The sequence below is a fragment of the Rhinatrema bivittatum genome, chromosome 14, assembly GCF_901001135.1.
Source record: "Rhinatrema bivittatum chromosome 14, aRhiBiv1.1, whole genome shotgun sequence".
In the NCBI taxonomy this organism is placed as follows: domain Eukaryota; kingdom Metazoa; phylum Chordata; class Amphibia; order Gymnophiona; family Rhinatrematidae; genus Rhinatrema; species Rhinatrema bivittatum.
In genome coordinates this window covers 17,569,284-17,582,130 of record NC_042628.1, presented here as the reverse complement: position 1 = coordinate 17,582,130, position 12,847 = coordinate 17,569,284, and the positions used below count along the sequence as shown (strand labels likewise).

The 12,847-nt window shown below is 41.7% G+C and overlaps 1 protein-coding gene across 2 annotated transcripts in view; it reads left to right on the top strand.

Annotated features, from left to right (window-relative positions):
* VWA3A (von Willebrand factor A domain containing 3A) overlaps window positions 1–12,847 on the top strand; it is a 66,141-nt gene that overhangs the window by 975 nt on the left and 52,319 nt on the right. For both annotated transcript variants that reach the window (XM_029577073.1, XM_029577072.1), the window contains exons 2-5: window positions 3,468–3,563; window positions 3,823–3,949; window positions 11,722–11,843; window positions 11,921–11,998. In XM_029577073.1, coding sequence (XP_029432933.1) covers window positions 3,499–3,563; window positions 3,823–3,949; window positions 11,722–11,843; window positions 11,921–11,998 — 392 coding nt within the window. In that variant the 5' untranslated portion in view covers window positions 3,468–3,498. The remainder of the gene's footprint in view (window positions 1–3,467; window positions 3,564–3,822; window positions 3,950–11,721; window positions 11,844–11,920; window positions 11,999–12,847) is intronic.

Genomic DNA, 12,847 nt, shown 5'->3' with positions numbered 1-12,847 from the left:
TAAACTTGCAAAGTTATTATAATCTTGGTGCGAAAATTGAGGTTAAATAGTCTGGTTCTCAGTGGTTTGTTAATTTTTTTCTAGTGAATTTAGTGCTCATGAAAGATGCCAGACTGACTACTGACAACCCAAACGCTCCCATATAGCCACAGAACAAGTACATCAAAGTAATAGCAATGCAAGCTTACCCACATTAGTTTTGCTAATGTGCCCCATCCTTTTGCTTGGGAGGCTACTTTTTATTTATTTCTTTATTTAAAACACTTGTAACCTGCCTAGCCACAGTTCTAAGCAGGGTACAGTAATACATTCAACATCATCACATAACATAAAATATGCACAAACACGGAAATACATATACATCATTGCTTCCATATATGTGCAATCTTTGGCATCTTTTCTGTTTTTTTATTTATTTTTATGTAATACATTTATTACCCGCTTTTCTTGACACTGCCATACAGAGCAATTTACAATCCTTAAACATATAGCTACTGTACCTGAATGCAATCTCCTTTGAAATGCCTGAAAGGCAGAATAAGAATAAAATGATACTAAAAGATAAACATACAGATAAAACCCAAATATTAAATCAACCCCCAAATAAACTGCATAACATTAGAACTGCCAAACATGGTACCAACTGCAGCCAAAATGTGATGGTGGTTTCTTAGTGATGTGGACACCTGTTCATTGGGATTTGGACTAAGACCACCAACTCATATGACATTGGTCCCATTTACAGGTCCCTCCTGACCTGAGCTGGATTTGGAGTGGTGAGCTAGAGGTGAAAAACACTGAAACCTATACCTGTTTTCTTAAGCTCTCTGGTTTCCACTGCTCTACCTCCCTCAAATGCCTGGGTATGTTATTATTGTTGAATGAAAGAAGTCACTGGAGTTTGTTTCACACAACGTTATCGGAATCATCTATTTCCTTTACAGTCTATTCAAAACTCAGATGAACAACTTATCTTCCTCCAATGTTGTTGCAATCTTGTAACCCTCTTCTCATATCATTTCATTAGTTCCCCATTTGCTTCTGCACACAGTTCAAGTTTCTCATAGTTGCCTACAAATGTATTAATTCTGCAACTCCCCATTACCTCTCATAACAAAAGATGGCAGATAAAGACCAATACAGTCCATCTAATCTGAACATAAAATCATAAGGAGTTGCCATACTGGATCAGACTGAGGATCCATCAAGCCCAGCATCCTGGATCCATTTCAGGATGCAAGTACCTGGAAAAATACCCAAATAGTAAATAAATCCCATGCTTCTAATGCCACTAATAAGCAGTAACTATGCGCTAAGTTAATTTGAATAATAGCAGTTTATGGACTTCTCCTCCAAGAGCTTGTCCAAAGCTTTTTAAAGCCCAGCTACACTAACTGCCTTAACCACATCCTCCGGCAATGAATTCTAGAGCTTAATTGTGCATTGAGTGAAAAATAATTTTCTCTGATTTGTTTTAAATGTACTACTTGCTAACTTCATGGAGTGCTCCCTAATACTTGTATTATCTGAAAGAGTAAATAACCAATTCACATTTACCCATTCTAGTTTTCTCATGATTTTATAGACCTCTATCATATCCCCTCTCAGCTGTCTTTTTTCCAAGCTGAATAGGCCTAACCTCTTTAGCCTTTCATCATAGGGGAGCTGTTCCATCCCCTGTCCATCATTTTAGTTGCCCCTCTCTGAACCTTTTCCAGAGCAACTGTCTTTTTTGAGATGCAGCAACCAGAATTGTACACAGTATTCAAGGTGTGGTCTCACCATGGAGTGATACAGAGGCATTATGACATTTTCTGCTTTATTCACCATTCCCTTCCTAATAATTCCTAACATTCTATTTGCTTTTTTGACCGCCGCAGCGGGGAGGGGGGGGGTAGTAGCAACTGCCACTCCATGCAGGCTACCCCCAAACTTTCTGTTAAGGGTAGTGTTATATTAAAGGAGCTCCATATCAAAACAAATGAACAAAATGATGACTATTATTCAATGTAACAACTGTGGTGCCATTACCTTAAGGCAAACCATCTGGGAGCTTAGGGCTTTCTCCATTTGTTGACAGCTCTCTTCAAAGAAAAAGGAGTTGACTTAACTTTAAAGCAGAATTAGCTACAATTAAAAAGGAATTAGCAACCACCAAAGAAGCCTCCCCCATTTTACAGCATTTAGAAAACTTGCACCCACTGCCATGGAAGATTCAGAATAAATGGATTACAGTGGACTTTGGGAGGATAAACTCTGTGACACAGAGACACCCATTCTCTCAAACGATACCGGTACAAAATGCCCTTTCTGTTATTGGAAACTGAAGATGCTTTAACAATGGAAGCTGAAGTGGTAGCTGAAAGGGAAAAAGGTGCCCACTGTATGCTGGAATAATCTTCCTGAATTGGTGTCATGGCATTTCTCTGGTGAAATTATACACTGGCCACATTCAAGTCCTGCCTAAAGACCCACCTTTTTGAGGTTGCTTTTAAATCTTAAATTCTGGTTTTGATCATATCCTCCTTGATTTTATCTATGTTTATTGTAATAAATACATGTCCAGTTTTGTCTATACGACCCGAGTAGATTGTAAGTTTCATGAAGCAGGCACTGTTTCTTATGTGCATCTATAGAGCTGCTTTCATCTAGCAGTGCTACTGAAATAGCAAGTGGTAGCAGTAAAAAAATATGCCTGGAAAGTCTCCGGTTAACACTATTTATTTATTTATTTATTTAAAAACATTTCTATACCATCCTTAAGTTAGATAACCATCATAATGGTTTACAAAAAGGCACGAATAGCAGTATGAGTTAATTCGTATAGTTAATATTACATAGGTGTGCCATTATTGGACTGTAACATTTGTTTTAATAAAGAAAAATTCTAAGTTGAGTTTAGTTGAAGTGTAGGTTGGAAAGCTTATGCACTGTTCATATCTAAGTAAAATGTGCTTGTAAAAAGTAGTTAAAAACTAGTTTCTTTGTGCTTACTTTGCATTTGTTTGTTTTTCTTCATTCTCCTTGTAAAAAGCTTGTTTAAAAAGCCATGTTTTTAGACTTACTTTGAATAGATTCAGACTTCTTTGCAGTCTTATTTCGAGTGGCATTGAGTTCCACAGTGCTGGACCAGCCAGAGATAGTGCTCGTTCCCTTACTTGGGTGAGACGTGCTGATTTCATGGATGGAATTGTCAATAGCGCCTTATTATGTTTGTTGTTCTTTTTGCAGTTTCTTTTAGCAATATAATTAATCAGAATGTTTTGTATAACACATTTCACGTTTAACAAGTTAGCAAGGAATTAAGCAAAGCTTTACTAAACAAAACATGCTTAGTTAGCAAGCTAGGACGCAGGATGCTTGAAAAATATTGAAAAATAGATTTTGTAAATTCAACTTTTTACATTTGTAATGTTTGATTCTTATGCCTCTTTTTTATGTTTTTGTTTTGTTCTTTGTGTTTTCAGTGGATACTAGATTAAATTGTACATCAGTGCAATGGCTGCACCCAATAAAAACATGGCTCAGATTCTGGACAATGAGCAGTTTATCAAAATAGGCTGGTAAGAATTTGGTGGTAGTGTTGTATTGGGATAATTCTAGCATAAACATGAAATATTGCTCTATGTAATGTATTATTAACTGTTCCAGTACAAAAGCTAGTTCTTGGCTAATGTTACCCAGCAGTCTGAGGCACTGGCTTTAGGCACCCTTCGTTTTGATAATGGGAGTTTGAATCTCACTGCTATCATGCAAATATTTGCAGAATCTAAGTAATGATGCAATCACTACATTTTTAAAGGCGGTCTTTGTATTTTGCAGTTCAGTCCCAGAATCAACTTCAGTTCCAGTGAGAGTCCGACCCTGCTGGCAAGATGTAACACTTACAGATTTGGAGCCCGATAATGGATTACTGGTTACACATGTCAACCAGACTAAGGATCTGCTGGTAAACTGCACACACGTTATACAGTAATTTATTAGAAAAGTCATATATATGCTCAATAAGTTTCAGTATAAACACACTGATGTGTCATATATTAAACCAATTCATTTCCAGATGGGAATTAATACTAACTCACATTTTTGTTGATGATCAAAAATTGCCTGCAAGGTGTAGCAGTGCTGATATCTCTTTGAATACTTTTCATCCAGGGCAGAAAGTGCTGTATCAAAGGATTCAGTTCATCTGTCTGTACAATAAATTCTGCAGAAATTCACCGGTGGGCTCCAACATTTTCTTGGAGGAGGGGTGGGAGAGAAAGATGGAGCATAGGTATGACACATATCTTAATGAAAAGGTCCTGCATTCAATAAGGGGAAGGTCATTTTCAATAGGGTCACAGTTGGAAAGCAGTAGAAAAGATGTGCATAAGCCTGGTTTTCACCTCCTCCCTTGTCTTCAGCTTTTCTTAGTATCAGTAATTTATATCTTTCGTCATATACCGTAATATTATAATTTTATAATTTAAAAAAAATCTTTGTTTTAGATATTTTAAAATTACATTGTGGCTCGTGTGCTATAGGGATTGTTTTATTCATGTGACTTCATGGAAACGTAGATTATATTTTTGTGTCATCATGGAAAATGTGCTTTGTCTTTTTTAAGCGGAGAATCTTTTTTAAACGTATAAAAAAAATAAATGCATTTGAAATCCGAATTTGCTCCATTGTGGCACTAATACTCAGCTAGCCATGGTTATTAATCTCACCAGCACACATTCTTGAGTCGTTCTCCTCTTCTTCTTCTTCTTCTTCTTGTAGGACAACAGGAGCAAGATTGTACCTTAATGTTCACAGCAAAGTTATGGTGTCTGGTGCGGCCCTGCGCCCTGGGAAAGATCAAAGTGGTTTGGCTTTCATTGCTACAGTTGCAACTGGGTGTTTTGTTTTTTTTTAGTTAAGTCTCCATGAATGTAAAAGACGACTACGTGTTCCTTGTCCAGTTTATAGCAGTCCATGTCTTGCACGTAAGATCTTGACCAGGGACTGGTTCTGTGAGGTCAGCGAGGAGGGCTTTATTCAGGAAGTTTGTTGTTCTGTTGAGATCTCCATTTTTATTTATTTGTTTATCCAAGGCGGATTACATCAAGTAACAAGGCATTGAATACATAAATAATGGTACATACAGATAGGATAAGCATGAGGTGTTCCTATTAAGGGCATTTATCAATGAAAATGCCCTAACTTGCATTAATGTGTGACAACACGCGTTAGCGTGTTTTCATAAATAGTCCCTTAAATGAGCTGGATCATTTCAGTCTCTCCCATGTTGGATTTCTCCATCCTCCTGTGAGATATTGAAGATGATGAGTTTGCAAAGGTACGATTAATGAAATGGACGACTGAGGTGTTCCTTCTGATATCTGTGGGAGCAATGTTTGCCAGTGTTGGAAGTTATTCAACAGCCATTGACTTTAGTGCTCCACTTGTGGTTCACATGATTTTGCTCCAGTCATACAAAGCTAATGCATCGTTGTCAACATCATTGTTTATTTACATTACGCTTTTCCAGCAAGAGAGCACAAAGACTGTTGGCATAACAAGTCAAGTACAATAGGCATTGTATGTTATAGATCTTTTGGGGTTGGGACAATAGGAGCAAGAGTTTAGTGCTGAGGGGATGGGTCCCACTGTCAGGTTGTCATGGGTCGAAGAGTTGGACTGGGAAATTGGGGGAAGAGGTAGAGGCTATATGAAGGGAACTGAGTGAGGGCAGGATTTGTGGCACAGCTCGTGTTACGGTGACTGTGTCGGAGGGCCAGGTTTTTACCTGGGGTATTTGGGGGAGAAAGTGGTGGTGGGGAGGGGGGGCGGGGAAGGCTATATGAAGGGAATTGAGTAGTGGCAGAGTTCATGGCACGGCTCATGCTACATGAGCAGTCTGAAAGCTGTGTTGAAGAGGCCAGGTTTTCACCAGTTTCTTGAAGAAAAAGAGATCTGGGCTAATCTGACGCAAGGCGGGAGGGAGTTCCAGAGTGCTGGGGCGGCTCCTGTAAAACTCTTTCTGGAGGCGGTGAGGCGTGTTGCTTTGGGAGCTGTCTCGACCAGTTGCGTGCTTGAGGTAGGAAGCGCAGTATGTGAGAGAGTGAGTAGGGAGGGGCTGAGACAGCTGGAGAGAGAAGACGGGGCACAGACTTTGAGGGTCTTGCATTTCAGAACCAGAACTTTAAATATGGCGCGGGTCGGTAGAGATTTTAGGACAGGGGAGTGATTTTATCAAATTTGCTGATATTCCATATCATTCAGGCTGCCACATTTTGGACGAATTGTAGTTGATGGTTTTGTTTGTCCAGGATCTTAATATACAGTGCATTACAATCATCTAAGTGGAAGATCATGCAGGTCTAGGTAACTGTGTCGAAGGTGGTATCATCCAGAAAAGGTGCTGAGTAGACGAAAGTGGAAGAAGACTGCATTGGGTTATTGCTTGGACTTGAGCTTTGGGGGTGAGTTGAGAATCCAGTAGGAAGTCTAGATTCTGGACTTGCAACTGATGGAGAGCATTGTCTGTTTGCGAACCATGTTTGGATGTGGGTGGGTGGGTGACTGTTACCAACCCATAGAACCTCAGTTTTGTTTGGGTTGAGTTTTAGCTTGTTTTGGTGCGGCCAGTTTGTAATTGTACTTAAGCAGTCATTTAAGTTAACAATTAGCTAATGCATGGAAGATCGATAAGTGCAGTGCACATTTGTAATGGTTATCTCAGTTCTCCTCCTCTTCTGCAACTTGGTATATCAATAGTTCTATAGTTTCCAATTCTGATGACATTCCTTGTAAGCTTGGGCAAGTCACTTTACCCTCCATTGCCTCAGGTACAAGCTTAGGGTCTGATTTACTATGCTTTCTTTCCATAGAAGCAAAATGGGAGAAAAGCTTTAGTAAATAGGCCCCTTAGATTGTAAGCCCTCGGAGGAGAAGGAAGTACCTACTGTACCTGAGTGTAACATGCCTTGAGCTACCAATGAAAAGGAGTGGGATGAATCTAGATAAATAAATAATGAAAACCTGAAGGAAGATGAAATAACACCCTTTTCTGTTGCATGAAAAATTAGGCTGCTTTGTTTCTGTAAAATCAGTGCAAACAGTGATATCTAGTGAGCACACAGGTTATATGCAGGGTCCCTTGGTTTCCCACAATTCCACAGCTATGGGAAGGGTCGCGAAATACGTCCCTTCCTGCAGAATCACCCCGGGCGAGCAGGGAGACAGGTCTTATCGGGTTGGTGGGGAAGTCTAAGGCCTGCTTTCTTGTGATGGCACTTTCAGTCCCCACAGCCAAACCCCTTCCTGCCGCTTTCCCCCTCATGTGGCAGGAGGAGGAGTGCAGACTCACGTCAGGTAGCATCCTCCTCCTCTGCTGACTCGGCTTGATTGCTGCTTTCAGCCTTGGGACCCTCTACTGCCCTGCAGTTAACAGCAGCAGTCGGGCCGGGCCGGTAGAGGGTCAGGACATTGTCCAACACGCTGCTGCTTTCCTCCTCCTCTTTCCTGCGGTTTGACCAGCACCAGAAGGCCGGGTGGGAGGGAGTTATGTCTGCTTCTTTGTACTTCCAGCTCAGTCGAAGCCAAGGCAAAGATCTGGGGGCCATGAGGCTTCATTCATAACTATCCAAAGGGTTTTTCTCCTCTTTTCCCCACCCCCAACATACCTAGTCTGGTCATCGCAGTGTCGATCCTGGGCCGGGGGCCGTGCCCCTGGGCTCCTTCTGGAATCCTGCAATCATAGGCCCTGATTCTGGCTGCCAGGTGTCCCCCTTAAGCAGTGACCGTGACTCCCTCTCTCCTTAGGGGCTGTGAACGCTTCATCTGTTCCCCGGGGACTTTCTGCACGGCGGTGCACATCACTTGCCACTGGGCCAGCCAGTGCACTTCTTATCTCAGCCATGTACCTTGTTTTTAAAAAATCTGTTATGCTGAGTCCACCATCCAGCTGTTTTGGCTGCATTTATGTATTGTAGATATTACCGAGATGACTACAGGAGATTCTGAAAATGATCAGCACCGTAGTACCAAATTTGAATTTGATTTTCGATCTCGATGGTGCTTCCAAAAATTTTTATAGAAGGACTGCTCTCGGATTTTTTTGTTAAGAATATTACTGCAAAGGAATATTTTAATCATATCATAGGAAGCTATGATTTGGGAAATAGTTTCTATTTTATAAATAATTCCTTCTGTTTTATATTTTTTAATTTGAGATTGCAGTAGCAGTTACTATGACTTCAGATCTGTGCGGATGAGGACGAGTTTAAAAAGATGAAAGGCCAGACATCATGGATGATAGTTTGTTTTTTTTGGACTCAGACTACCTCCTGCTTTGTAATAACTTAGTTGATTCCTGCATTGCTTGTGCCATTCAAGCACTAGCAGCTGTATTGGGACATGTTAGTGTGCTAGACATAATACCAAGAGGTAAAGGAGAAAATAGAAACAGGAAGCAAGCAGTCTTACAGTATGTTCACATGTCAGATGAGTGAACATATCCTCTCAGTAGTATGGATGAGCATCCTAAAAAAAGAGTTGCATGCCGCAGAATACCTATACATCTGGTTGCTAAATTGTTACGTGGTTGTTTAGTAAGTATTTTAGTTCTTTTAAAATGCTGACGATGCAGCCATGACTGATACGTTTTCTTAATGATAATTTAATGCGTCTAGGCTGGTCCCCTGATAGTGGCTGGCAGGGTTGTAATGAGCTTGGATTCCAGTAGGCGGAGGATGGCCGCCTGCTGCAGGAGTGACACCTGCTGGCAGGTGAGGGCAGTACAATGTCCAAGCTTCCGAGGCTTCTTAGCCAACACAGAGCTGCAGCTTGCCATGTCCTACAATCCTGTTCACTGGATCCTTCTTTTCTCTGCTCATCTTTTTAATACTATTATCAAAGTAGGGATGTGGTGGGAAAAGAACAGAGGCTTGTCAGATTCATAGAGAAAGACAGGAAAGATTCAATTGGTGGATAGTAACATAGGAATGACAGCGAAAAAAAAAAGACCAAAATGGTCCATCCAGTCTGCCCAGCAAGCTTCTCATGGCAGCAAATGCCGCCTTGTGCAGGATATTCCCATGTTTCTGTTCAGGGTAGTAACTGCCGCTCTGTGCAGGTTACCCCCAAACCTTATGTTAAGGGTAGTAATATTAACAATCAAAACCAAGCAATACCGTTGATAGAAAAAAAATAGCTCAGGAATGCAGACCAGGAGACTTGACAGGACTCTGTAACTATGTAAATTCTCAGTACAGAGCTTTACAAAGAACTCCACACTGGGAGGATAACTTTCAAACCTATTTGTGTTACTGGATTTGCACATGTCAGTAAAAGCACTGAGATTTATCCTAGTGTTTTATAAACCGTGCAGTGAGTTGCTGCACAGTTTATAAAGTACAGCATCATTCAACTCTGAAAGTACGCGTGAATGTTTGAAATGCACTGAAAGCTTTTAGTTTCTCTATTTTATAAACATACGCATGTGTGTGAAAAAAAATAGCATGTACGCGTAAAACCCTGATTTATTTATTTAATAAGCTCTCTCAAAGCGATGTACAACAAAGTTCAAAACAATATGCAAAATAAAACAATAAAAAATACCAATACATAAAAAGCCATTACAAGAAAAATACTCCAAGGACAAAGCAAACATTCCTGCTGCTGGTTCCAAACTAGAATAAGCATAATTTATAACTTAGAAGTCATCAGCCAGGTCTTCAGTTTACAGTGAAACCGCATAAAGTTATTCTCTTCCCTGAAGGCGATCTGTTGTGGGCGTGGTTCCCTGGACCGGGGTGGAGTTGGCGCAACCTGCAGGGAGGCGTCCTGCAGCTCCCTAGCGTCGGCTGACGGAGACGGCTGTGGGAGAGGCCCAGCTGGGGCTTCACCTGCACCAGCCCTCGGGTGCCGAGGTCGGCAGGCGGGGAGCTGGATGTCTGAAGATGGAGCGGGTCACGGCCCGGGGTCCGGGGCAGGCTGGGATTCAGGCGTAGTCAGAGGCAGGCAGTGGTCAAAGTGAGCAGTGGTCTGTGGCAGGCAGAGTTCAGGCGGAGTCGCGTGTCAAGCAAGTCCAAGTCAGAACCAGAGATCCGTCCGAGGGCAGGCGGGCCAGATAGGCAGGCAGGGAAGCGAGGAATAGCACAGGCGGGCAGACGACGACACAGAAGGCACTAAAGAGCTGAAGACTGTGACCACAAGACAAGGAGCTGACGAAGAACTGAAGACTGACCACAAGACGAAGATGAAGACCAGGAACACAGGAATGAAGACCAGGAACACGCTGAGGCAGCTTATTTTTATTTTTCTATTTTAAAACATTTTATTACCCGCCCTTCCTACGTTAGTGCTGCTCTCCTTACAGTAATGGACCTATTGCTGAGGCTTCGGTAGCAGGGAGGAAAGGCCTTTTAAGGCCAGGGCTAATGACGTCATCCAGTGGGGCCCCGGAACTTTTCCCACCGCGGTCCCTTTTACATTTAGTCAGGGGGCGCACGCGCGCACCTAGAGAGGACGCGGTGTCTGAGCCGCGTCAGGTGGCAGCGTGCGAGCACGTCAAAAGGCGACTTCCCTCACTGGGCCAGGGTAGCGTCAAGAGCGGCGGTCCGCGGGTTTAGCCTGAAGATCACCGATTGTAACAAGATCCTTCCATAATTTGGGCAGAGTCTTGGAGAATTCTGTTTTGCAATTTAATAAGCCGAAAAGCACACGCCACAGATTTTAATGATGCAAAGGTCAGGAACGATTTTAATTGCCTTTCTAATCGTGGATGCCCATAAGCTGTTTGTAAAACTGCACTTATTTGATTTGTTCGCAGAGGCAGATCTATTTTGAAATATGCGTGTGTACTTGAAATCACCAGTTTGCTGATACCTCCACCAGTTCAAAGTCTGTCTCCAGTTCACCTAGACCCTCTAGTCCAGGGATGGCGAACTCCAGTCCTCGAGGGCCGCACCAGGCCTGGTTTTCAGGATATCCACAATGAACATGCATGAGAAAGATCTGCATGCACTGCCTCCGTTGGATGCAAATCTTTCTCGTGCGTGCTCATTGTGGATATCCTGAAAACCTGGCCTGTTTGCGGCCCTCGAGGACTGGAGTTCGCCATCCCTGCCCTAGCACTTCATCCTAAGCTGCCCCGGCTTACCCAGACCTCCCACCCAAAAATAGCAGCCAAATCTGATTTCACTTGCTAGAATCAATTAGCAGGTATAAAATGTGCCCTCAGAACTGAAATTGCAGGCACACTATTTGAAGATTTTAACCTAGCATGTCCGCGATTACATGCTACTTCTGCACATATATGCCAAGTTTCTACACTTCTTTGAACATTTCACTCATAGGTCTTTATGTTTACTACAATATTGCTTGCCTCAAATTAAAGTTGCAAACAACAGTGATTCTAAAAGTAACACAAGGGAAGTCATTTTCAAAGGAGTTATGCGGATAAATGTAACATTTGTTTTTAAGGATGAGAAGGTTCCAAATGCAAGGGACAATCTGCAACTTGGGTATGTTTCAAAATAAATGAATCCACAAATAATATAAAAGTTCAGATGGAGTTTCAACCAGGGCAAGACATCCCAGTCTCCTAGAGAATATTTTCTTTAGAGTCGAGAAGGAGATGGAAAATCAACAGCAAGAAAATTGCTGAGGAGTGGCCCTGAGACTGCCGGTTGTTTATGAAGCTTCACTGTCCTCTGACTTTTTTTTCTATTGCTTTCTTTTGCTTCACAGAGAGTACAAGGAAAAGCACAGTCTCATGACAGACAAACATCAGTGGAATGGCTAAATAACCACAGTTTACAATCTATGAAATTAACAATAGAAGATTTAATAAATCAGGGTGATATTGTCGTGTGAGTACAAAATACATTTTTGGTCATTTATATTTATCTTAGGTTATGCATTCTGAGTTTCTGCTTCTTTCTTTTAGAAGCACAGACGACAAAGCAACAAAACATGTTGAGTTTTCTTCAGATATAGTTCATGATTTTGAATCAAGACTATGTCAGTAAGTACGAAATACTGCATGCCTTACTGTTCTGATCTGCAGCCACTGGAAGATAATAAAAGAGCTTTTTAAAAAAAATCAGTCATTTTATAACCTTTCCATTCAAAAATTAATGTTGTAGTATAAATGAGAGCAAGAACCCTCTTCTAAAATTTTTTGGGTTTTTTTGTGGATGAAATAAAATATTGTCAGATACAATAGTAAACGAACTATTAATATGTTTGAATACATCATTCTTGAAATAGCAGTCTAAAATACTCACACACGCACATATTTCAATTTATATTCCTTCCTCGACCACATGTACTATGCTGTTTGGGAAAGGGAGAGACACTGTAAATAATTCACACAGAAGCTATGTGTGCAGCATCCAATCAGGACGATGCAGTACCGTGCGCTGTGGCCAGCTCACGGCTCAAGACGCGATTGGACACACGTCCCACGACCCCCGATGCAAAATGGGGGTTAGCATGTCCAAAATGCGTGTCCAATCGAGCGAGTAGCTAATAGTGCTCATCACATGTGAAGTACATGTAGATGAGGCTATTAGCCAATCCCCACGATACAAACCATTTCCCGCATGGTCACTGCGGCAAATTTTACGCCAGCCCAGGACTGGCGTAAAGGTCTGTCACGCTCAAGGGCGCATATAAAACCCCCCAAATTCCTGCTTTCTGTGATCCCTCCTACTAGTATCGTCGCAATCCTGAGTAGGAGTGGGGGGGCCACAGAAAGCGGAATTATCTTTTAAAAAATGGTTTACAAAAAAAAAATTGGGGGGGCGCCCAAAATACACTCATAATATACACAGCCCAGGCCGTGTCTATTGTGCTGATAACGGGAGAAAAG